Source organism: Taudactylus pleione, unplaced genomic scaffold (genome assembly GCF_031769625.1).
Source record: "Taudactylus pleione unplaced genomic scaffold, aTauple2 ptg000284l, whole genome shotgun sequence".
NCBI lineage: Eukaryota > Metazoa > Chordata > Amphibia > Anura > Myobatrachidae > Taudactylus > Taudactylus pleione.
This window is the reverse complement of record NW_028284686.1, coordinates 242998-269106: the sequence shown is the minus strand read 5'-3', so window position 1 is coordinate 269106 and position 26109 is coordinate 242998. Positions and strand designations below refer to the sequence as shown.

General features: G+C 44.2%; 1 protein-coding gene across 6 annotated transcripts in view; it reads right to left on the bottom strand.

Annotated features, from left to right (window-relative positions):
• Window positions 1-26109, bottom strand: part of PUSL1 (pseudouridine synthase like 1) — a 181673-nt gene that overhangs the window by 52327 nt on the left and 103237 nt on the right. For 5 of the 6 annotated variants that reach the window (XM_088482249.1, XM_088482248.1, XM_088482251.1 and 2 more), the window contains 3 exons: window positions 14798-14985; window positions 5039-5185; window positions 3301-3471 (listed from right to left, as the gene is read on the bottom strand). In XM_088482249.1, the coding sequence (XP_088338375.1) occupies window positions 3301-3471; window positions 5039-5185; window positions 14798-14985 (506 nt within the window). The remainder of the gene's footprint in view (window positions 1-3300; window positions 3472-5038; window positions 5186-14797; window positions 14986-26109) is intronic. The other variant, XM_088482253.1, reaches the window with a different exon arrangement.

The window sequence follows — 26109 nt, the reverse complement described above, 5'->3', positions numbered from 1 at the left end:
GGAAAATAGTACAGTAGTTGGCGGGCTGAAATGATGAAAGTTATGCTATATACAGTACAGAGCATGGGTACAGGCATACAAAAATATGATGAAATTTATAGAGAAATTATGAAAATGGATGGATGCCTCCGGTACGTGGTCAGGAATTAAAATAAGGATACCATCTCTCACCCACAGGGAGGTGCGAAAGGTTTACTCTGATTGGTTCAATGCGAGTTTCTAATTGGATTGCAAAATGAATTTGCAATGCGAATTGGCTAAGAAAACGGCAACTCGCACCTAATTGGATTAACCAAATTGTATTCAGATTACATAAAATATTTGGACTACTGACACCTCAGGAGTGATGTCATAACTTTGGGCTGTGGTCCCGATATCAAACACTTTGGGTCAAGATATTAAAGGGACTCCCAGGGGTGTATTTAGGGGTCAGGACACCCCTAGGTACTGTACAACAGTAATGGCCTCCTGCCTATGCACAATTTTAATAATTTTCATTGCTTGGTTATAAGCCCTTATTTGTGTAATATAATAACAAAATGCAATGAACAACAACATTTTGTTTTATTATTAATTATGTATACATATTTAATAAGTAGGACAGCTTACATGGACAGTCTGTACATGTCCTACCTGTTTATACTACACTCAAGATGGCGTATGGTACTGTAGAGTGTAAATATTTTGTAGTTACTGGTAAATTTCAGACAGACATTACTAAAACAAGCATCCAAGTGCTGCCCCCCCAACAAGTGGCACCCCTAGGCATGTGCCTCATGTGTCTAGTGGGACATTCACCACTGAGAGCTATGTAACCACTCTTTCAGTAGACTTTCAAATACGGATTAGGAACTCCCTCAAAATTACATAATGGTACGAGACTAGAATGCAGCTCGGGGATCCCCCCTTAGTAATTGATAACCACACTTCTTGAAATACTGCTGTTCCTTTGGAGTCCGGGCTCCTCCTATACCCGCTAGAAGGGATCTGCTTTTCAAAAATATATACTATCTTCAACTGATGCCCAATGTGTGTTAGTGTCATGTAAATAAGGTGTACTCAAGTTGTTATTGATTATTTATGCTACTACAAGCGATTGTGGACATGGAATTGTTTTTTGATCTATATGGTCAAATCCGTGGAATATGAATATATATATATATATATATATATATACACACATACATACATACGTGCATACATATATATATATATGCACACACACACACATGTATCCACTTCAATCACCTTCAACTGTGCATTAACCCAAGAACAGCAGAGGCAGAGCTGCGCGCACGAGGCCTGGCTGTCAAGATTAGCCCTCCATAGTCGATGAGCTCAGAGAATGGCAGTCCATCCAAGAGGTAGGAGTACGATATGCCAGATTTCCAACATGAGTGCAACGGAAAGGAAACCAGTAGGACAGGACAGGATGCTCTTAAAGTTACATAGCTGGAGTTCATTGGAAAGAGTGCAGAATGCCAATAAATAGCACATACTTGCCCGACCTTATGCTCTAGACCAGTGGTGCCAACCTCTACCCTCAAGGGATGCCAGTGTTATACTGAACAGTGTATTTAAAGCTCCATATCAGAAAATGTTTAATTTTGGGGTTAAGTGGTCCTTTAAACTTATCCCTTCTATACTCAAGAGACCTGAAGGACTACTTTCCCGACTGGAGCAGTGATTGTTTATCTTAGATTACACTGTAAAAGGTATTACTCATATCATACAGAAATAGAATACACATTCCATGTTTTCAAAGGATACATTTTTTTGGATTATTACAGCTAGTTTCACCACGGTCATCACAGTCAGTGCAATCTGGATGCAACAGAAGATTAAACAAAGTGGGTGGGTGACTGCACCATTTGGGACTTAGATTTGACTGCCTCTTAGCAAAGCAGGTGCTATAGCACTCCCTGGTTGTACGTGTTCAAATTTCCACTAGTGTCTTTTTGGCTTCATGTATATCTTAATGTAGGCAAGTAGGGCCTTCTTAAGAGTAGAGATGGCTGACTGGCCATGGTCTAAACCAGAGCTGGAGAACCTTTTTCTGCCGGGACCATTTTGATATATATAACATTATTCGCAGACTTGGTGCAGGCCACGCCTCCTCCATGTGATGTCACGCGGGGTGGGGCCACAATCGCCGATGATTACAGAAATGACCAGAGCATCCTGAGGATATTCCAGGGAGCTGTAAGGGCAGCGGTGTGACCATCTTAAGCACCCTGAGGACGCTGCAGGCGGCACTGCTGCATAGATTGTGGCTGCAGGGTGCCATTCTAGGCACCCTATCAGCCAGATGAAGCTAGCAGAAAAAAGCTCAGAGGGCCAGACCAAATGATTCCGCAGGCTTTATACAGCCCCCCGGCCTGAGGTTCCCCATCTCCGAACTAAACCAAATAAATAATGCACCCAATTCACTCATCCCTGCTTATTTTATATCAACTTCTCCTCTCAGACTGGTTCAAGTGCTTAGAATTTTGTACGATAATGGACAAAATTAACCATTGATTGATTCCTAGAATCGACATCCATCTGGTTTCAGTGACTGGAGTTCTAGGTTTCCCCTTCTTATAAATCTCTCAATACAATGAACCTTAATTTTCTATTCTACACTTCTGAGGAAGTCTTGCTGTATGCCCAATGGTATCTAATGCCCAACGTGATCTGCTCACCCGGCCACCTCATGAATATGCTACCTCGAGAGCTCTAGTCTTGTCACCACCACCCCCCACCACCCTCCCTCCTTTCCTCTTTCTATATCATTTCCTTATATTGGGACATCTCCCTTGTGCTAGTCATAGTGATTACCTCAACTATGTCATTAGCCACATGTTCTGTGATTTCCCTTTGGAGAAGAAAATGAAGAATATACATATTTACTATCAGATTTTTATTTCCTTATCATTTGTTTCCTGTTATGTAAATCGAATGGAAATTTTTTTTTAATTAAATAATATTGTTTAAAAGAATTACTCATTCTACAGCAAACTGTGCACCTCAAACATGATAGGAGAGTGCAAATGGAGAATGGGGGATGCACATTTTACATCACAAATTTGAATTGGAGTCAGTTGGTGATTATAATTCTAAATTATTCATGGTCATTGAATCAGTGAAATGTAAGCACCTCTAAATATAAACCTGAATGGTGCTAATTCATAAAGAACTGGTAAGATGCATTCTCATGGAGGTGAAAGGTGCACTTTAATCTATATTTTTAAGGTAGATAGCTTATTCAATATAATGAAGCAAAGAAACTAAAGGATGTCTATATGACGCTTGTATTACCTGCAGTGGTGATTGGGCAAGAGGCTATTGGAGGGTGTGACATCTGCCTGCTGCAAAGTCTTGATTGGAGATTGAAATACATCAGAATTGTTTACAGAGGTGAAGGCAGTAAAGTCATGTTTCCCGAGCAGTAATTGTGCAGCTTCCTGGACCCTTGGCATGTCAAGACTACTGCAAATAGAAACCAGACACAATAACATGAGGGAGTATATACTTAGTGGCCAAAGCCTATATTGAACAATACAAATCCTGTATTATAACTCCATGTGGAGTATCAGAATGAAGTACTGTATGGGTGATATACAGTATGATCACTATGATAGTTACATCAGGTCAATCTCTGCCTCCGCTAACCTGGTTTGGAAAGTTGCTACAGAGTACATAGTGAATCAGCCCCTAAGTCTGTAACATGGGATGCAAAACACACTTTCTCCTAAAGGGGTCTGCTCTACTCTCTTAGCGTCTTGAGAAATCTCAGGTGCCAAATATCTACTTTAAAATGCTCATTATCTAAGAATGTTGGGGGATGCAGTCAGGAGGTCAACAGTGAAGGTCGACATTCATGATGGTTAAAATAATAAATGTTGACACTTGGAAAATGTCGACAATGATAGGATGTCAACATTTGCAAGAGGCTAATTTTTAGGGTTAAATTTAGTGTTAGGTTAAGAAATAGATTGACATGAAACAGAAAGCGTTGACAGTACGATCATGTCAGCATTATCTCAGTGTCAACATGCTTAATTTCAACATGGTCAATGTAGACATTATGAACATGCTGAATGTTGTCATAAAGACCTTGTTCACTTTCTCATCCTGACATGATGAATGTAAATATAATATATTGAACCCCAACATTGCTCTGCCCTTTCACACCTGGACTAAGGCAATTTACTAAAGATATAATTTTATACCAACTTGTGGAATCTGTGTTGTCCTTCAGCCTCTAAAATCAGGTGTGGAGAAAAGGTCCTACTATCCTGTCTGCCATACCTGACTATACAGGTGGGAGGCAAGCTTGGATCTGCCAGGCCTACAATACTCGTATAGTAGGCCCATGAGGTTGTATTAAAAAGATTTCTCTGAAGATGGCAGCATACTAAATACGAATTCTATCACTGAAAAACAATGCAAACTATGCAAGAAATTCTACAGAAAGCAGACAGATCATATTCGGTCCATAGGCTTGTGCCTAGATGCGGCAGATGTGGGGAAGTGATGCTGTCCCTACACATTGCTTCTTTTCCTCAGTAAAGAGAAATCCACCAATGTGAGTTTATGTCAAGACGAGATAATATCACACACCGCACTCTGGTGAACCTACGAGATACTCTGCGCAAAAGAGGCAAGTTAGTGGGGAGGGCGGCTTAGGGCACCAGTGTGACCAGGGGCCTTAAAGAGGAAAAAAAAAAGACCACGAATCTTGCACAAAGCAATAGTCATTCTACCCTATCAATCTGTAGTGGTCTAACGCTCTTATTTATGTACAGTATGTGTGCTCTAGATAACTACAGAGGAACATCGCTCATTTTACCATGCACCTCCACAGGGGTGTAAGTCAAGATGAGTGATGTTGTGCCTCTAATGTGCCGCCGTTCCAAGCGTTTTACCCAAAATCTTTAATGCTCAATGCTTGTTTCTCTATATTCCCATTCGTATTGCTGTCAAGCAGGACATATTTGAACAGATCCATATAAACGTTTTAGCTCCTATTAGACCTAGAATTAGCTGGACGTACCTCACACTTGCACCCCAGCACAGATTTCTTTCAAACACTGGCAATTCCGTGTGTTTACATCCAGTCACCACGCGGTAAAAGTATGTACGGGACAGCGCTCTAAACCGAGCATGGAAATCATTGCTGACACGAATGGCCTTCAATACACTGAGCAGGAGAATACACACAAAACAAATGGCAAATAAAATATAATAGCATATAAACAACAGTGATGCTTACAACAGTAGCCCTTAGAAAACAAGATGACAACATCACAGGTTGGAGTTTACCAAATAAAGAACAGAACAAAACCTATGAAGGTTCCCTGGAATTTGTCCATAGGCTTGTCAGTGGCACAGCTTTCATTATTTCCTGTAAAAAGTATAATTCCTATTGTAATGGTTAGTAACTCGCTGCTACATGCTCCTTCCTGTCTACCCCATCTGTGTCACACCTGTTTGTCTGCCCCTCCCTTTTAGAATGTAAGCTCTTATGAGCAGGGCCCTCTACCCTCTTGTGCTTCTTCTTATTTTATTTATATTTCATCTACTGTTTACTCCCCACCCAGGCACCTAACACTTGGTTACCTATGCTCGGCTTTTTATGTGGTTAATATGGTTGCTAATGTAGCTATGTATATTATCCATGTCCTTGTCCAGTATTGTACTGTTTTGTAAGTCACTGGTCACCTATTTGTTTATTTGTACTTTGTAAAGCGCTGCGGAACACTTGTGGCGCCATATAAATAAATGATAATAATAATCATGTGATCAGCACTTCAATATTGTTAACTTACTGATCATGTGATTTATTCATATATCAGGCCCACCTGCAGCTCCCCAATATAATTTGAATATGCATTTTGTTTACAACTTACTTTGACAACCATCTATTCATAAGAATGTTCTAATTCCCCTCATAAGAGTCTGATCTTCCCTCCTACACCCAGCCTCATCTACTGTCACTTGTCCAAGCCGCCATTTCAAACTTAGATGAATTTGCTCAGTGACACATTTGTAACTTTGGCCCGATTCAGAGGTGTAAGCAATGCCGATGTTTTCGCAAATGCAGCAATTATTAGCCACTAGGCACGCGCCCGAGTCGCACTGTGCATGGGTCAAGGTACATTACTGTAGTTGCTTGCTGCAAGTCTTTATTGGCAGTCAGAGACAGGCAAAGAGCATTTGGGGGAGGCAACAGGGAGCGTCAGCTGAAAACGCAGACGTGTCTCGACCATTTCAGGGACATGTTACATCCTGCATCTGCGATCCTACACGCACAAAACAGGGCTCCAGCGTCTCAGTTAGGAAGGCCATTCTGCGTGACCATAGACTCACTCAAGGAGTCGATGTTTCCCTGATCTGCATCTGATGCTGCATATGTGTACTCCGTTGCGGACTGCTGCGATGTCTCAGGAGGCGTCTCAGTAAAAATCTCAGCCGCTGTTGCATTAGTATATTTTAACATGTCCACAGCTACGAAAATTGCAGCTGCGGCAGCAATAGCGTACACACTTGAATTAGACCCTTTGTTCCCTGCTACCTCACGTTGCTTCTATCCTGTTCCAGTCTACCTGTTGCTTTTAGACGGTATGCGTTCGGCATCCTGGCGGTCTGGATGCCGACGTTTACAGTACCGATGCCAGAATACAGACGCCGGTCAGAATCCCGCCGGGATGCCAAAGGTAAATAACTGGGTTGGGGGGAGGGTTAGGTTTAGAGGTTAGGCACTAGGGAGAGGATTACGCACTAAGGGGGAGGGTTAGGTTTAGGGTGCGGGGAGGGGGAGGTTAGGTTCAGGCAACAGGGAGGGAGGGTTAGGGTACTGTAGGGAGAGGGGTAGGGTTAGCATACCGACCACCAAGTGTCGGTATGTTAAACCTGTCGGGACCCAGGCATCGGGTTTCTGACAGCCTGGATCCCGTCCGTCAGTATTACATACCGATTCCTTTCAGACTCTTGGGAAGTTTTGCGCCCTTAATTGGCCAAACTCTGCATAGTGAGAGAATAGGAGATTTATCCAGCTGCTCTATCGTTTTTGCTGCTTCCAATGTAATCAAGATATGGCTATAGTCAACTGGGCTATATATATATATATCTCCGGAAGAAATGAGGGTGCACTCACCAGACTTCATAGAAAAGATTTGTTTTATTTACGTCATCTTAAATACAGCCATAGTACAGCCATCCATCGACGTTTCGGTCCAGTCCATCTTGACTAAGGTCCAAGGACTGGACCGAAACGTCGATGGATGGCTGTACTATGGCTGTACTTTTAAGATGATGTAAATAAAACAAATCTTTTTGATATTTGTATGAAGTCTGGTGAGTGCACCCTCATTTCTTCCGGAGATGGTCTTTGACAAGGTATCTACCTTGTTTGGGTCAGCTACCCCAGCATTGGATTCATGTTAAACGAGAGTGTGGACACTTTGTGTTATTTATATATATATATATATATATATATATATATATATGTCCATCAGTCCGGCACTCCCACAACCACTGAAATGTTCGCCGGCGCCTTCTGGTATAATATAAGCTACTTATCTACAAACAAGCAGCGGGCACTCGGTGTGATTCAAATGAAAAAAACAACTATATTAATTTACATAAAAAACATGACTTCCGACGTTTCGGGGACTAGGATGCCCCTTTGTCAAGGTGTAGAGATGAAAGAACCTGATCTCTACACCTTGACAAAGGGACGTCCAAGCCAGATGGCACTGGTGGTCCTTATTAATATTGTGGGAGTGCAGGACTGAAAAGACATAAAATTATATATATATATAATTTTATATATACATAATATAATATATAATATATACATATATACATAATTTTATATATACATAAACACACTGTGTGTGTGTGTGTGTGTATATATATATATATATATATATATATACACATACACACACAGTCAGGTGCATAAATATTGGGACATTGACAGAATTTTCATATTTTGGCCTCTATTCACCACCACAATGGCTTTGAAATTAAACAAACAAGATGCGCTTTAACTGCATACTTTCAGATTTAATTTGAGGGTAATTACATCCAAATCAGGTGAACGGTGTAGGAATTACAACGGTTTCTATATGTGCCTCCCACTTTTTAAGGGGCCAAAAGTAATGGGACAAACTAAACAATCCTAAATCTAACTTTCACTTTTTAATACTTTGTTGCAAATCCTTTGCAGGCAATTACAGCCTGAAGTCTGGAACGCATAGACATCACCAGACGCTGGGTTTCATCCCTGGTGATGCTCTGCCAGGCCTCTACTGCAAATGTCTTCAGTTCCTGCTTGTTCTTGGGGCATTTTCCCTTCAGTTTTGTCTTCATCAAGTGAAATGCATGCTCAATCGGATTCAGGTCAGGGGATTGACTTGGCCATTGCATAACATTCCACTTTTTAGCCGTAAAAAACTTTTTGGTTGCTTTTGCAGTATGCTTCGGGTCATTGTCCATCTGCACTGTGAAGCACCATCCAATGAGTTCTGAAGCATTTGACTGAATATTAGCATATAATATTGCCCGAAACACTTCAGAATTCATTCTGCTGCTTTTGTCAGTAGTCACATCATCAATAAATACAAGGGAACCAGTTCCATTGGCAGCCATACATGCCCACGCCATGACACTATCACCACCATGCTTCACTGATGAGGTGGTATGTTTTGGATCATGAGCAGTTCCTTTCCTTCTCCATACTATTCTCTTCACTCTGGTACAAGTTGATCTTTGTCTCATCTGTCCATAGGATGTTGTTCCAGAACTGTAATGGCTTTTTTAGATGTTGTTTGGCAAACTCTAATCTGGTCTTCCTGTTTTTGTGGCTCACCAATGGTTTACATCTTGTGGTGAACCCTCTATATTCACTCTTGTGAAGTCTTCTCTTGATTGTTGACTTTGACACATATACACCTACCTCCTGGAGAGTGTTCTTGATTTGACCAACTGTTGTGAAGGGGTTTTTCTTCACCAGGGAAATAATTCTTTTGTCAACCACCACAGTTGTTTTCCGTGGTCTTCCAGGTCTTTTGGTGTTGCTGAGCTCTCCGATGCGTTCTTTCTTTTTAAGAATGTTCCAAACAGTTGATTTGGCCACACCTAATGTTTTTGCTATCTCTCTGACGGGTTTGTTTTGATTTTTCAGCCTAATGATGGCTTGCTTCACTGATAGTGACAACTCTTTGGATCTCATATTGAGAGTCGACAGCAACTGATTCCAAATGCAAATGTCACACCTAGAATCAACTCCAGATCTTTTACCTGCTTAATTGATAATGAAATAACGAGGGAATAGCCCACACCTCTCCATGAAATAGCTTTTGAGTTGATAGTCCCATTACTTTTGGCCCCTTAAAAAGTGTGAGGCACATATAGAAACCATTGTAATTCCTACACCGTTCACCTGATTTGGATGTAATTACCTTCAAATTAAATCTGAAAGTCTGCAGTTAAAGCACATCTTGTTTGTTTAATTTCAAAGCCATTGTGGTGGTGAATAGAGGCCAAAATATGAAAATTCTGTCAATTTCCCAATATTTATGCACCTGACTGTATATATAAAGCAAGAAAGTAGGGTTTTGGACCCAGCTCCACCAACTTTGGCATGGTGGTGTAGTTTGACCAGGATTAGGTTTTTGCCTAGGTTTGAACTTCGCTGTCTCACAATGGGGACACTCTTAAGGTGCCTACACACTTGGCGAAGTGCTCACGAACCGACATTGTGTCCGATTTCCCCTTGAACTCTCCCCAGCAGCTCCCTGGCAGTCGTGGGCACGATTTGGTGTTAAAACTGTCCAATGTGATAAACGATCTATCGTGCCTCCTAACTATTCCAGTGCATTGTGACTGAGATTGTCAGATCTGCCCTACAGCACGGCAGATCTGAAGATGCAATGTACGACATGCGGGGACGCGCATCGGCATCATGAGTGGACACTCTGATTTGGGCATATTTTACACAATTTGTCGTCATGATGCGTCAGAATCGAGCAAATTGTGTAAAATATCTCTAAGTATGTAGGCACCTTTACATTACACAGGTTCCGGGGCTGGCTCCAGTGGAAATTGGCAGTCTGCCAGAAAACTGTGTGAAAGCTACAAAAGTATCCTTTCTTTCAACCTCATAGGCTGAGCAAGTGTCAAACTTTATAACTCATGTTCATATTAAATCCGGAGTTAGTTCTTTTTAAAGTGACCATATATATTAGTCAGCCCTCTGTGTATGCATGCAAGGGCGTAACTAGAACTCTGTGGGCCACATAGCAAGATCTTAAAAGGCCTCCCAAGAGGTAAACCCCCCCCCACACAAACATTTGCCCCCACACAGAGCTCATTCAGGTTATGCCACACAGTAGTACCCCTATACACATTATGCTACGCAGTAGTAGCGCCCCTTATACATTATGGGGTCTATTCACAAAGCCTTGGGGAGAAAGATAAGTCCCAGCCAATCAGCTCCTAACTGTTAGTTTACAGGCTGTGTTTGAAATCAGGAGCTGATTGGTGGGGAGTTACTTTCTCCATTTTCTCTCTCTCCAAGGCTTAGTGAATAGACCCCAAAGCCACACGGTAATGCCCCTTACACATTATGCCACACAGTAATGCCCTTTACAGATTATGGGGTCTATTCATGAAGCAGTGAAGTGTCCTGTGTATCTGAAAACAGGGCACTTCTCTGCTTCGAGCTATTCATAGAGCAGGATACCACTGGAGAAGCTTATTACTTCTCCAGCGGGGCACCTGCTCCTGTATGTATCGCATTGCCATACATTTGTATGGTGAGTGCAATTCATAAAGGAACGGAAAGCTGAGCTTTCTATTCCTCTGCTAGTACAGCATTCATCATCTCAGGATGGTGTAATCAGTGCTGTTAGGGGAGAAGAGCAGCAAAGACAGCTGTCTTCCTGTTGTCTCCGCCCCCTTTTCTGCCAACAGCCAATCAGAGGTGCCCATGGTATATGAATATCCCGGGTCACCTCCTGCAGTGCTGACTGCTGGCTGGCGGCTGCCTCTGCTGACCTGGTGCTGGGCCACTAGCTAATTACAGCTGGTGCACCAGCAGGCAGACAGACCATGCTGGTGCAAATTGAATCTGGCACTGGTCACGAGCCAACCAAAGCTCACAGACCAGCAGCCAATCAGGAGCTGCCTCTGGTGATTGGCTGCCTCCGCCAGCTCTGATTGCCTTGCAACTGGTGGCGCTGTCTTACCATATCTGCCTGCCGATGCGCCAGCTGTAATAAGCTGGCAGGCTGGCACCAAATCAACTCCACTGACACCCAGGTGGCCCTGACTGGACCAGCCCAACTTGTGTGTGTGACCGGGTGCAGGGGGAGCAGCGGGGCACAGAGGCAACTCCGGGACCATAGCTTGTGCACTCCTTGCACCCACGGTAGTTACACCACTGTTTGCATGCATGTTAGCAAACAGGGGTCATTTTCAGGATCAATAGAATGAGGTTATAGGCAAAGACAATGTAAACAAATAAAGACTGCAGGTGTACTTCAGGGTCCACCCTTCTCTCCTTACGTGTGTGTGCGTCGTATATATTTATTACATCTCAGCAAAGACAGTCACTATTTTAGAGCATGCATAATTCTTTAGTATAGATCCATGGGGGGTGCTTGCGGCCAAGGAGATCAATGATCATGTAATGGTTGAAGCAAAACAAAATAAAATAAAAAAAGGTAAATCTCTGGGCTGGTTGCTGGCCCTTCAGTATTTAGAACAATGACATATAAAGAAGGATTGATGCACTGGCCCAAGATACTTGCAATGTGCTATATTTTGAGCACCCAATTGAAGGGGTCCCATATGCTCATCTCTCAGGCTTATTCTCTCACCCCCTTAAGGTAAGAGCTGAAGAGCAAGTATTATAGTGCTAATTAGTTACTATGGGAACGGGGTTCTGTGTGTGAGCGATGCATTATGAACAGGAATGCTTGTTTTCTGTGTTCATAAGCCAGAAATCATTGCCGCTCCATCTCATCTGTTAGCAACAGTAGACAAGCCGCACGTTGCCCACTTATCCCCTTTACTGGATTTGTCCCAACTGCCAGAGGCATCTGCAATAAAGTTTAAAGCACTGTGTTTTCCTGACCTCAGAGTAAGCTCATTCCCATATAATAAAAACAAGAAACAGTAGTAAGCTAAAGCACTTGACTCTTTTTGTCACAGCAGAAAATGGGGGTGGTCTATCTGTAAATTGCCATGGCCTGGGCAGGTCTGGGCATGATCCGGTGTGATCGGGGGGAGTGGTCTAATTTGTCCAGATGTTTCCACAGAAAATAGTGGGTGGTATAAAAGTAGACTACAAATTTCCTGTTACCCTCTTTCTTCATCCCTATGGGGTTTATGGGGGGGACTTACTTGATTGTGTACACACATAAGAAAGCAGGTGAAGAATGGGGAAAATGAAACAAAGTATGGGTACATAAAGGGAATAAATAGATTTGGCCAACAAAATGATACAACACAATAACAAAATGGCAGAATGTTAAGCATTACGTGATGGGAGGTCCATACCAACATGAAACAACTTTCTTGTAAGTAGTTTTTAATGTTATTTTTTTCATAATATTCAGTACAGTCATAGCTGCAGCTTGTATACATAATTTAAATATTACATTCACTATACTGCATACTTACCTACTTTTGAAAATGAGTTTCAGGGAGATTATAGTCGGTTGTAGTATATGCCATCGAGGGGGTGTGCCATGCTCCGCCCTAAGGGCGTGTCTAGCTTTACCTATGGGCGTATCTATTTGGTAGTGGATAGATCCCATTCAGTAGATGTATCCTGACGTCACCCATATCTATTTCTACTCAGGGGTGAGACACTGGCAATAACAGGAGATTAGGTTTAGATAATGCAAAATGCGGTTGTGATTAAGTGTCACGGCCATCCAGTTGCTGTGCGTGAGCTGGTGTCTCAATGCTTTTGCAGCAGAGCAGGATGTGTCATATGTACAGTCTTCTCCCCTCTATATAATAATACCACATATCAGTGTGTGCTGGGAGCTGTGTCCTCCTCCCCTCATATATCACTACACAGCCCCCTTTATTGTAAATAATAAAAATAATAATGTATGTCAGTGTTCTGGGAGCTGTGTCCCCTCCCTTCATATATCACTACACAGCCCCCTCTATTGTAAATAATAACAATAATACCCCATGTCAGTGTGTACTGGGAGTTAGCTGCCTCCCTCAACTATTCCTTCCCGGGTCAGTGTCCAGTCTCCACAGTTTTTCACTTACCAGGTATTCATGACTCTGCTGCTGCTGCACAGTTCTCACTGTTCCTGCAGTGGTAGCGTGACTGCCGTGGAGCAAAGGAAGGAGCGGGTTCCGCTGCAATGTGAAGAGGAGGTAAGGGCACTGTGGCCATACAGGCTGCGCTGCCGACCACACGCTATTCTACCTCGTGATTTCACACCCAGCCATCCACACTGTAATCGGGCTCCAGGGAAGCCAGTGACTGTGTGCCGGGCTAAGTTGCTGGCCACCGCTACTCACAAGCCTGCGGTGGCCCGCTTATAGTATTAGCTGTGACGTCCTGAAAGAAGCTCGTTGAGACGTCCTCAAGCCCCGCTCCCATCTCATCCAGACTCGCGCATGCGCAGTCCGGATTTTTGATGAGAGTGGAGAAAGCGGGGGATTCACTTTATATTCCGGGGTAGCGGGAGCTCCCACCTTAAAGCGGGAGTCTCCCGCGGAATTCGGGAGGGTAGGCAAGTATGCGTATACTGTCACATAGAGGGATTATTTTCCAACACTGGCAGAGATTTATCAAAGCTTGGAGAGAGGTGAAGCGGAGAGAGATAAAGGGGTCTATTCATGTACAACATGAATTGGCACCTATAAGATACCACTATACATCGCATCACATCGATGCCATATATAGTGAAGTTTAGTAGGAATTCATGTACACTTACCTGTCTGGCGTCTTCGGCGCTGTCCGGCCCCTCCATGATCCCTGTACGCAGCGAGAATACAGACATATCGGGAGCCCGATATGCCTGCTCCTCATTGCACATGCCCCGGCGTCGGAGAGCAGTGGGTCGGGTCAGACCTCCTGCAAAGGACGCTGGGAAAAGGGGGCAGAGCCAGTGCCAGGTGTCAGGCAGACAGCAGGAAAGTATGCAGCTACCCTGCTCTGTTCGGCTTGCGGTACAGCTTATGCCATCCTCAGATGGTGAATCTGTACTGCAGTAGAGGAACGGAAAGCTGAGCTTTCCGTTCCTTCATGAATCGCCATAGTATGCGATGCAGACATGGAGCGGAGGTAGTGCTGGAGAAGTAATGCATTTCTCCACAGTAAACTTGCTCCATGATAGCACGAAGCTGAGAAGAGCCCTGATTACAGCTAAACAGGGCTCTTTTCTGCTTCATGAATAGACCCCAAAGTACCAACCAATCAGCTCCTGACTGTCATTTTTCAAACACAAAATGACAGAAGCTGGTTGGCTAGTATTTTATCCCTCACCAAGCTTTGCTAAATCTGCCCCATTGCTTGAAGTCCAATTTGCACTAAACCATAGCAGCCAATGAGAAATTACAGTAGGTTGCATTTGTCTAATGCAGGTCTCACAATGAAAGCAAATGTCTGACGTTAAAATAGTTTAGAGCAAAATGTACACTTAAATGTAATGTTAAGAAATAACCCTCAATGTCTGTACTAACTGCAGTAGCTGAATAACTCCATGGATTGGCCAAATAGCAATACGATTATAGAATTCTTTTTATTTCACCATTTGGTATGACCCACCTGATGGGCTCTGCGCTCAGATGAAAGTTCAAACTTTTGACCAAGATGTCCTCTGAGAACGGAGCCTTTCCTGGTGCTCTCTCAATATCCACATGTGCAGAATTACAGAGTGCATGGACTCCAGAGTCTGTGCGGCTGGAGATCGAGAATGTCACATTGCCAACAGGCCTGAGCTTCTGTGCTGCCATCTGTTGTCATAGAGAAGGAATGAAAACGGCATAAGTACAATGCAAACAGCCATTATTATACTAAACCATAAACTACTATTTGCTTCAACCATTACAAAAACAAAAGAACAACACCACTTAAAAATATATACTGAACTTCAACCAATACTAAATATTTCTATTTTTACACTGGAGTTTCATTAATTCCCAATTAGTGTATAGGAACCTGTTTTTACCTGTCCTGGCACTAAAAACTAGCAGTTGTCCATCAAATATTTGTGAACCTCACAAGTATTTTTACATCTTCTCGGCTAATATGGGCTGCCACATGAAAAGTCACTGGTAAAAATGTTTTGCTATTTTATAAAAATGTAATAATGCTGGAAACACAAGCTGGAATATTGCAGCAATTAGCCAGACACTGCAGTATGAGGCCTAAAATAAAAACAACTAGAGCACCAGATAAGGGTCATGATTAGACGCCAGACAGTAGAGGACTGCTAATCGTGCCGTGTGTGTGTGGCCATCTTCTGACTGCATTGGCATGCCCCAGTAATGATGGCTGTCCAAATTGTCCACCCATGGGTGTGGCCATTTTGTTAAGTCGCACTTATTTTCTTATACTTAATGCAATAGAAATAGCTAGAGTGTATGATAGGGCATTAGGAGATTGCTAGGGGAACAGCTTTTCACAATCCAAACTCAAAGATTTCTTGATTTTACTAAGTTTAAGGATAGCATATCAGATTAGTATTGACCTATTTTTTTACTCATGGATGGAAATGTCAATACATGTAAATGTAGGTACTCCCACATGGTAAGGGAACTGTTTAATTAAAAGAAAAAAAAGTGAATGATTTAGGAGGAAGGGCAGAAGCAAGAGGAATTGCCTAGTCATAGCGCCCCCTAGCAGCCAGCCACTGTGATTGCACCGACAGCCAGATTTAGCCTACGGTCCCCTTCTATATACAAGCAAATATCTGAAACTGCCAGAACAGTTTCCCTATCACTAAACACAAGACGCTAATCTTTAAATGGGTTCCTTATTCTTCTAGCCAAAGCGTAGCCTTCATTTTTCCCTATCAATTTAATCCACTTTCATGGGTGCACTACACTGACATACATCAGAAATAACACTTGGCAGCAGACTTCTAACCCTTCCGCTCAGAGTTTACTCAGTGGAAGCAAAAATGTAGATTTTGTAACAAAAACAGGCTGTAGTATACCCGGGAACCAGTATAAAGAGAGTGTCTTCATTCTTTTCCTTACTCCCTGTGCATTACTACAGGTCACATATGCTTCTGATTATGGAGGAGAATTGTATTGCTCAGGATCAGAACAGAAAAACAAGAGAAATTCTCTGAGAAAGAGAAATCTTGTGTATTAGTGACTAGCAAGTGGCATCTACATTACTACCACATTAAACCCAAGTCACCCTGATGTCCATCACTGTGTAATAGACACTGTAAATTGCATTGACAAATGAAAATGTTGGATACTTATGACATAATTTAGGTTATAAGGCGTAATCAGGAGAACTTAATGTGCTGTGCATAAAAGTGTTGAGGCTGTGACATCACTGGAAGAGTGGGCACTTACTATTACACATTTGGTACATGCATTTATAATAAACTACAGTAGTATATAACGATGTAATAGGAAATAAATTACTTTATGCTATACAGCATCCCATCACGGCATGCCATTTTCATCCTGCAGCAGTGCAACACTGAGAATAAAACAGTACATTGTGGCTTCTAATAGCCATAAAGTTTACATTGATGGGTCTATTTATTAAGTGGAGAAAAGCCAAAGCTCCTTCGGAGACAGGAATTGTACTTGGTTCTCTGAAACTAACAAGAAATCTCTCTGGTGCTAACCTATTTTGCACTGCTTAACCCCGGGAACAGCTGCCGTAATGTCTGGTGTTCGTTCCACTCTGCGACCAGTAAAACTGACTCGAATCACATGCTCTTACGTTAGCCATGCATACGCATACCACTTAATACTTTGCCAGGACAGGGGAAAAAAAAAAGCTTAGAGGAGCGGGGTTTCCACCAAAGCACCGGCATGCTAAATTGCAGCAGTACAATGGAGGTGTATCACTGCAAATGTGAGCTAAGTCAGGTCTCTCTTTAAAAAGCTGCAAAAAATAAAAGCATAAAACCGAAATCACAGCAAAAAGTCTCACTAAAATCTGCGGAGCGAGAAAAGCGTATACTGTGATATTTTTACACTTATCTCATACTTGCTTATTGTATTGTAACGTCAACATTTCAGGGCATCAGCCCCTTCGTCATATGTAGTTAAGTGTGTCCTGACGAAGGGGCTGATGCCCTGAAACGTTGACGTTACAATACCACTGGCTTTTGCATCTTATATTGTGCCTCAGAGTGCCTGACTTTTGCGTTGGATTTGTATGTATATATATATATATATATATATATATATATATAGTAGGGGTGAGCGGGTTCGGATTTCTGAAATCCGAACCCCCCCGAGCCCCCCCGGTCCGAGTCCGATCCGAATCAGGCTCGACTTTTCCCGCCTGACTCGGATCTGAAATCGAGGCAAAACGTCATCATCCCGCCTTCCGAGTCTCGCGGGTTTTGGATCCTATATAAGGTACCCACGTCGGCGCCATTTTCTCACTCGGCTGTGGACAGTGAAGAGGGAGGGTGGGAGTTAGGGCTGTGTAGTGTAGTGTAGTGTAGTGCTGCTGTTGTCCACTACTTCAAAGTCCATAGGGGCTGGCTGTGTTGTGCTGTGCTGCTGTTGTTAATAGGGGCTGTGTCCACTACTTCAAAGTCCATAGGGGCTGGCTGGACTGTGTTGTGCAGTCAGTTCTCCATAGGGGCTGTGTCCACTCCAAAGTCCTGTGCAGTGTCCCAGTCCTAAAGGAGTGCTGCAGTGTTGTCCAGGGGGTGCTCTGTCCATCAGGGGTGCTCCCCCCAAGTGCTAAAAAAATAATATATTTTCTGTGTTTGTGAATTGTGTGCGCAGTAGCCGCACGTGCATCAACAAAGTAGTGCCAAGCGTGCGCCTGTGTCATAAGTAAAGGGCCGGCTGGCTTGATCGTTAAGGGTGCTGTAACCCCCGAAAGTACACTCCAGTCCAAACCAAAAAAAAAATTATTTTCTGTGTTTGTGAATTGTGTGCGCAGTAGCCGCACGTGCATCAACAAAGTAGTGCCAAGCGTGCGCCTGTGTCATAAGTAAAGGGCCGGCTGGCTTGACCGTTAAGGGTGCTGTAACCCCCGAAAGTACACTCCAGTCCAAACCAAAAAAAAAAATATTTTCTGTGTTTGTGAATTGTGTGCGCAGTAGCCGCACGTGCATCAACAAAGTAGTGCCAAGCGTGCGCCTGTGTCATAAGTAAAGGGCCGGCTGGCTTGACCGTTAAGGGTGCTGTAACCCCCGAAAGTACACTCCAGTCCAAACCAAAAAAAAAATTATTTTCTGTGTTTGTGAATTGTGTGCGCAGTAGCCGCACGTGCATCAACAAAGTAGTGCCAAGCGTGCGCCTGTGTCATAAGTAAAGGGCCGGCTGGCTTGACCGTTAAGGGTGCTGTAACCCCCGAAAGTACACTCCAGTCCAAACCAAAAAAAAAATTATTTTCTGTGTTTGTGAATTGTGTGCGCAGTAGCCGCACGTGCATCAACAAAGTAGTGCCAAGCGTGCGCCTGTGTCATAAGTAAAGGGCCGGCTGGCTTGACCGTTAAGGGTGCTGTAACCCCCGAAAGTACACTCCAGTCCAAACCAAAAAAAAAATTATTTTCTGTGTTTGTGAATTGTGTGCGCAGTAGCCGCACGTGCATCAACAAAGTAGTGCCAAGCGTGCGCCTGTGTCATAAGTAAAGGGCCGGCTGGCTTGACCGTTAAGGGTGCTGTAACCCCCGAAAGTACACTCCAGTCCAAACCAAAAAAAAAATTATTTTCTGTGTTTGTGAATTGTGTGCGCAGTAGCCGCACGTGCATCAACAAAGTAGTGCCAAGCGTGCGCCTGTGTCATAAGTAAAGGGCCGGCTGGCTTGACCGTTAAGGGTGCTGTAACCCCCGAAAGTACACTCCAGTCCAAACCAAAAAAAAAATTATTTTCTGTGTTTGTGAATTGTGTGCGCAGTAGCCGCACGTGCATCAACAAAGTAGTGCCAAGCGTGCGCCTGTGTCATAAGTAAAGGGCCGGCTGGCTTGACCGTTAAGGGTGCTGTAACCCCCGAAAGTACACTCCAGTCCAAACCAAAAAAAAAATTATTTTCTGTGTTTGTGAATTGTGTGCGCAGTAGCCGCACGTGCATCAACAAAGTAGTGCCAAGCGTGCGCCTGTGTCATAAGTAAAGGGCCGGCTGGCTTGACCGTTAAGGGTGCTGTAACCCCCGAAAGTACACTCCAGTCCAAACCAAAAAAAAAATTATTTTCTGTGTTTGTGAATTGTGTGCGCAGTAGCCGCACGTGCATCAACAAAGTAGTGCCAAGCGTGCGCCTGTGTCATAAGTAAAGGGCCGGCTGGCTTGACCGTTAAGGGTGCTGTAACCCCCGAAAGTACACTCCAGTCCAAACCAAAAAAAAAATTATTTTCTGTGTTTGTGAATTGTGTGCGCAGTAGCCGCACGTGCATCAACAAAGTAGTGCCAAGCGTGCGCCTGTGTCATAAGTAAAGGGCCGGCTGGCTTGACCGTTAAAGGGTGCTGTAACCCCCGAAAGTACACTCCAGTCCAAACCAAAAAAAAAATTATTTTCTGTGTTTGTGAATTGTGTGCGCAGTAGCCGCACGTGCATCAACAAAGTAGTGCCAAGCGTGCGCCTGTGTCATAAGTAAAGGGCCGGCTGGCTTGACCGTTAAGGGTGCTGTAACCCCCGAAAGTACACTCCAGTCCAAACCAAAAAAAAAATTATTTTCTGTGTTTGTGAATTGTGTGCGCAGTAGCCGCACGTGCATCAACAAAGTAGTGCCAAGCGTGCGCCTGTGTCATAAGTAAAGGGCCGGCTGGCTTGACCGTTAAAGGGTGCTGTAACCCCCGAAAGTACACTCCAGTCCAAACCAAAAAAAAAATTATTTTCTGTGTTTGTGAATTGTGTGCGCAGTAGCCGCACGTGCATCAACAAAGTAGTGCCAAGCGTGCGCCTGTGTCATAAGTAAAGGGCCGGCTGGCTTGACCGTTAAGGGTGCTGTAACCCCCGAAAGTACACTCCAGTCCAAACCAAAAAAAAAATTATTTTCTGTGTTTGTGAATTGTGTGCGCAGTAGCCGCACGTGCATCAACAAAGTAGTGCCAAGCGTGCGCCTGTGTCATAAGTAAAGGGCCGGCTGGCTTGACCGTTAAAGGGTGCTGTAACCCCCGAAAGTACACTCCAGTCCAAACCAAAAAAAAAATTATTTTCTGTGTTTTGCCGCACGTATATATCAAATCGATATAACATAAATGGAGGACCAAACTTTCTCCGATAAAAATAAAATAGAGAAAGATCAAGAACCACTTCCTCCTAGTGCTGAAGCTGCTGCCACTAGTCATGACATAGACGATAACATGCCATCAACGTCGTCTGCCAAGGCCGATGCCCAATGTCATAGTAGAGGGCACATACAATCCCAAATGGCAAAGTTCAGGAAAATGACCTTGAAAAAGACATTTAAATCAGCTGAAGAGAAACGTAAACTTGCCAATATGCCATTTACGACACGGAGTGGCAAGGAACGGCTAAGGTCGATCCCTAGTATGTTCATGACTAGTGGTTCAGCTTCACATGACGATGGAAGCCCTCCTCCCACTAAAAAAATCAAAAGAGTTAAGCTGGCAAAAGCACAGCGAAGAACTGTGCTTTCTAAGAAGATATCACAAATCCCCAAGGAGAGTCCAAGTGTGGTGGTGGTTGCGATGCCTGACCTTCCCAGCACTGGACGGGAAGAGGTGGCTCTTTCCACCATTTGCACGCCCCCTGCAAGTGCTGAAAGGAGCACCCACAGTCCACTTGCTGATATGCAAATTGAAGATGTCACTGTTGAAGTACAACAGGATGAGGATACTGGTGTAGCTGGCGCTGAGGAGGAAGTTGGCGAGGAGGATTCTGATGGTGATGTGGTTTGTTTAAATCAGGCTCCGGGGGAGACAGTTGTTGTCCGTGGGATGAAAAAGCCCATCACGGTCATGCCTGGGCAGAAGACCAAACATTCCACCTCTTTGGTCTGGCAATATTTCTATCCAAATCCGGACAACAACTGTCTTGCCATATGTACCATATGTAAAGGTGAAATAAGTAGGGGTAGGGACGTCAACCACCTAGGAACATCCTCCCTTATACGGCACCTGCAGCGCGTTCATAAAAAGTTACTGTCAAGTTCAGAAACTTTGGCTAAGACTGTAAGTAGTCCAGGGACACCTAAATCCCGTTGTCCTGTTGTATCCAAGCGCCTGCAAACCACACCGTCAACTCCCTCCTCGTCAATTTCCTCCTTAGTCAGGATCGGAAGTAGTCCTGCAGGCCATGTCACTGGCATGACTGACTCTCCTATCCGGGATTCCTCTGGAGGATCCTGCATTGCTACGCCTACTGCTGCCGCTGCTGCTGTTGCTGCTGCTGGGAGTCATTCATCATCCCAGAGAGGAAGTAGGAACACCACTACTTTTACTAAACAATTGACCCTCCAACAGTCCTTAGCGAGGAGGATGAAGTACGACAGCAGTCATCCTGAAGCAAAACGTATAACTGAGGCCTTGACTGCTATGTTGGTGTTAGACGTGCGTCCGGTATCCGCCATTAGTGCAGTGGGATTTAGACAATTGATGGAGGTAGTGTGTCCCCGGTTCCAAATCCCGTCTAGATTCCACTTCACTAGGCAGGCGATACCGAGACTGTACAGAAACGTCAGAAAAAGTGTCCTCAGTGTCCTGAAAAATGCCGTTGTACACAATGTCCACTTAACCACGGACATGTGGACAAGTGGAACAGGGCAGACTAAGGACTATATGACTGTGACAGCCCACTGGGTAGATGTATCACCTTACGCAGCAACAGCAGCAGCGTCACCAGTAGCAGCATCTCAGAAATGCCAGCTCGTTACAAGGCAGGCTACGCTGTGTATCACCGGTTTCAGTAAGAGGCACACCGCCGACAACCTCTTAGAGAAACTGAGGGAAATCATCGCCCAGTGGCTTACCCCACTTAGACTCTCCTGGGGATTTGTGATATCTGACAACGCCACCAATATTGTGCGGGCATTACATCTGGGCAAATTCCAGCACGTCCCATGTTTTGCTCACACAATAAACTTGGTGGTGCAGAATTTTCTGAAAAGCGACAGGGGCGTGCAGGAGACGCTTTGGGTGGCCCGAAAAATTTCTGGCCACTTTCGCCATTCAGCGACTGCGTGCCGAAGACTGGAGCGCCAGCAAACACTCTTGAACCTGCCCCGCCATCACCTGAAGCAAGAGGTTGTGACGCGGTGGAACTCAACCCTCTATATGCTTCAGAGGATGGAGGAGCAGCAAAAGGCCATACAAGCCTATACATCCACCTATGACATAGGCAAAGGAGGGGGTATGCACCTGACTCAAGCGCAGTGGAGAATGATTTCCGTGTTGTGCAAGGTTCTCCAGCCCTTCGAACTTGCCACACGTGAAGTCAGTTCAGACACTGCCAGCTTGAGTCAGGTCATTCCCCTCATCAGGCTTTTGCAGAAGCAGCTGGAGAAAGTGAAGGAGGAGCTAAGACGGAGCGATTCCGCTCGGCATGTGGGACTTGTGGATGAAGCCCTTCATTCGCTTTGCCAGGATTCCAGGGTGGTCAATCTGTTGAAATCAGACCACTACGTTTTGGCCACCGTGCTCGATCCTAGGTTTAAAGCCTATGTGGTGTCTCTCTTTCCGGCCGACACAAGCCTGCAGAGGTGCAAAGACCTGCTGGTGAACACACTGTCAGCTGAAGCGGAACGTGACACGTCAACGGCTCCTTCTTCATTTTCTCCTGCAACTGGGGCTGCCAGGAAAAAACTTAGGTATCCTAAGCAACCCGCTGGCGGTGATGCAGGGCAGGCAGGACCAAGTTTGGACATCTGGTCCGGACTGAAGGACCTGGCAACAATTTCTGACATGTCTACTGTCACTGCATATGATACTGTCACCATTGACAGAATGGTGGAGGATTACATCGGTGACAGCATCCAAGTAGGCATGGCAGACAGTCCATACCTGTACTGGCAGGAAAAAGAGGCAATTTGGAGGCCCCTGTACAAACTGGCTCTATTTTACCTGAGTTGCCCCCCCTCCAGTGTGTACTCCGAAAGAGTGTTTAGTGCAGCCGGGAACCTTGTCAGCGAAAGGCGTAGGAGGTTGCTTCCACAGAATGTGGAGAAGATGATGTTCATCAAAATGAATTATCAGCTCTTCCAGGGAGACCAGCCTCCAGAAGGTACAGAGGGACCTGTGGTGGTGGATTCAAGTGGGGACGAGTTAATACTTTGTGAGGATGAGGATGTACACACTGAAGAGGGTGAGGAATCGGTGGATGAGGATGACATCTTGCCTCCATAGAGCCAGTTTGTGCAGGGACACATTAATTGCCAGCTTGTTTTGTGGGGGCCCAAACGAACCAATCATTTCAGCCACAGTTGTGTGGCAGACCCTGGCGCTGAAATGATTGGTTTGTTAAAGTGTGCATGTCCTGTTTATACAACATAAGGGTGGGTGGGAGGGCCCAAGGACAATTCCATCTTGCACCTCTTTTTTTTCTTTGCATTATGTACAGTTTGGGGCCTAGTTTTTCAAACTGCCATCCTGTCTGCCACTGCAGTTTCACGCCTAGATGGGTCACGTGTTTGTGCCGCCCACTCGTGTCGCTTAGCATAGTCATCCAGCTACCTCGGTGCAACCTTTTGGACATAAAAACACTATTGTGAGGTGTGAGGTGTTCAGAATAGACTGGAAATGAGTGGAAATTAAGGTTATTGAGGTTAATAATAGCATAGGAGCAGAAAAACCTACAAATTCTGTGATTTTAGCTGTTTTTATGCTTTTTAAAAAAAAAATACAGATCCAAAACACAAAACCCAGAATCCAAAACACGGAAGGGTGGTTTTGGCAAAACCAATCCAGATCCAAAACACGAAGAAAGATCCAGATCCAAAACACGAAAAGTGGCCGGTGCACACCCCTAATATATAGTGATGTTGTGGGGTAATTAGCTTGGTAGATTAGGGTCAGTGCAGCTGTGATTAGGTGCAGAATTAGAGTCCACACATTGCGTTCCAGTAAAAATAAATGAAAATGGTGCTTTACTTCCAGCATGGAAATCAGTAAACAGAAATACTAGCTCACTTCTTGAACCATCTCTGCAGAAGCAGCTAATCTGCATGAAAGTCTCTCACAGGCTCTGAGATTTGTGGTCCTTCCTGCCACATGCAGGACTGGATGCTGGCCTCCTGGCCTGGTATAGCTTCCTTAGCTTGTTGGCTGCCGCCTCTCACAAGGACAGTGTCAGAGGTATAGGTATCTCCCTGCCTCCTTGCAGGTATGATCCTGACCACCTGGTCTGCTTCACTCACACTGCTGCCCCACCTGGACTGTCTGACTGTGTCCACCAGCAGCCTCACCTGGGCTCTGGTCCTATGGCAGCCATTACATATTTTCCCACAATGCTTTTGTTCTCTGTGTGGGCGAATCTCTCCTGCCCCACACAGAATCTGCTGCTCACCAGTGCCATCTCTGGTGATACTGCCACAATAAATATATATATATATATATATATATATTTATATAAAGGCTCGGTTTTACTCGGTTCTTATCGCCACTTTACCGCAAATTCGGATTTATTATATTGGCTATCCAAAACACATGATAGGCGATAGCCAATAAAATGCCGTTTAAATATCCGAGTAAAACCGAACCCGCTCACCCCTAAATATATATATATATATATATATAATATATATATATATATATAAATAAAAACAGAGATAAATATACACAACAGCTTCATAATGGGGGAAAGGTGCAATCAGGGCGATTGCTACTATTTCAGGGAGTCTCCCTGACAATCAGGAAGAGTTGGCAAGTATGACTTATCTCCATGACAATTTGCTAAATATTTAAAAAGCCAGGCATAGCAATAGCATTGATGACTATTATAAGTGTATTCATCCGCGCTGAAAAGTACTTTTCCTTTTACAGTCTACCCCCCAAGGGTCTGTTTGGGAGACTCTCTCCTTAGGACGCAGATCTGAACACACCTTTGTGGCACCGATCCCATTTCTATTTTGCTTTTCAGAAGATGGCTCGAGGGTGAGTATACCACAGCGCATCCGAACACCACAGAAGGTCACCCCTTTTGTAGTTCAGAAAAGCATTCTAGTGACCTCTATACAAATGATAATATTCTAGTGACTGGTAATCATTGGTATACAATTGGCATTCTAGTAACCCATATACCATACAGATGAGTATCTTCGTCACCTGTATTCAGGGCCAGATTAAGATCTGTGGGGGCCCCTGGGCAACAAACATGTGGGGGCCCCTATTAAACAAGGACAAAATGGGGGTATTGGCAATGCGGACCGTATCGCTCATAAGAGGTACATTGACAAACAGTGATAAGATAAGCTCAGCGCTGTTTGTTAAATACTGAAAGGAGGACATAACCCCTTTAGCACTCACAAAAGGGGTTATGTCTCATTGTGAAATGGGGCCCATGGGCTCCACGTGAATAAAAAAAAACGCAGGCACACACACGTTAAAAAAAAGCACACAATATACACCCACAGGAAAAAAAACACATATAGGCACCCACATGAAATATTACTCACTAGTTGTGCAATTTTATCTACATTACACTGTACATACTGCCCCTGATTCACATTACACCACATAGTAGTGTCCCTTATTCAGGTTATGACACACAGTTGTGCTTCTTTTACACAATGCCCACGGTAGTAGTGCCCCTAATACACATAATGCCCACAGTAGTAGTGCTTCTTATACAATGCCCACAGCAGTAGTGCCTCTTATATAATGCCCCCAGTACTGGTGCCCCTTATGCAGTGTCCCCAGTAGTGGTAGTGCCCCATATGGAGTACTCCTAGTAGTGGCAGTGCCCACAGTGGTGGTGCCCTTTATTAAGTGCCCCGGTAGTGATGCCCCCTGTTGTAATGTCCCC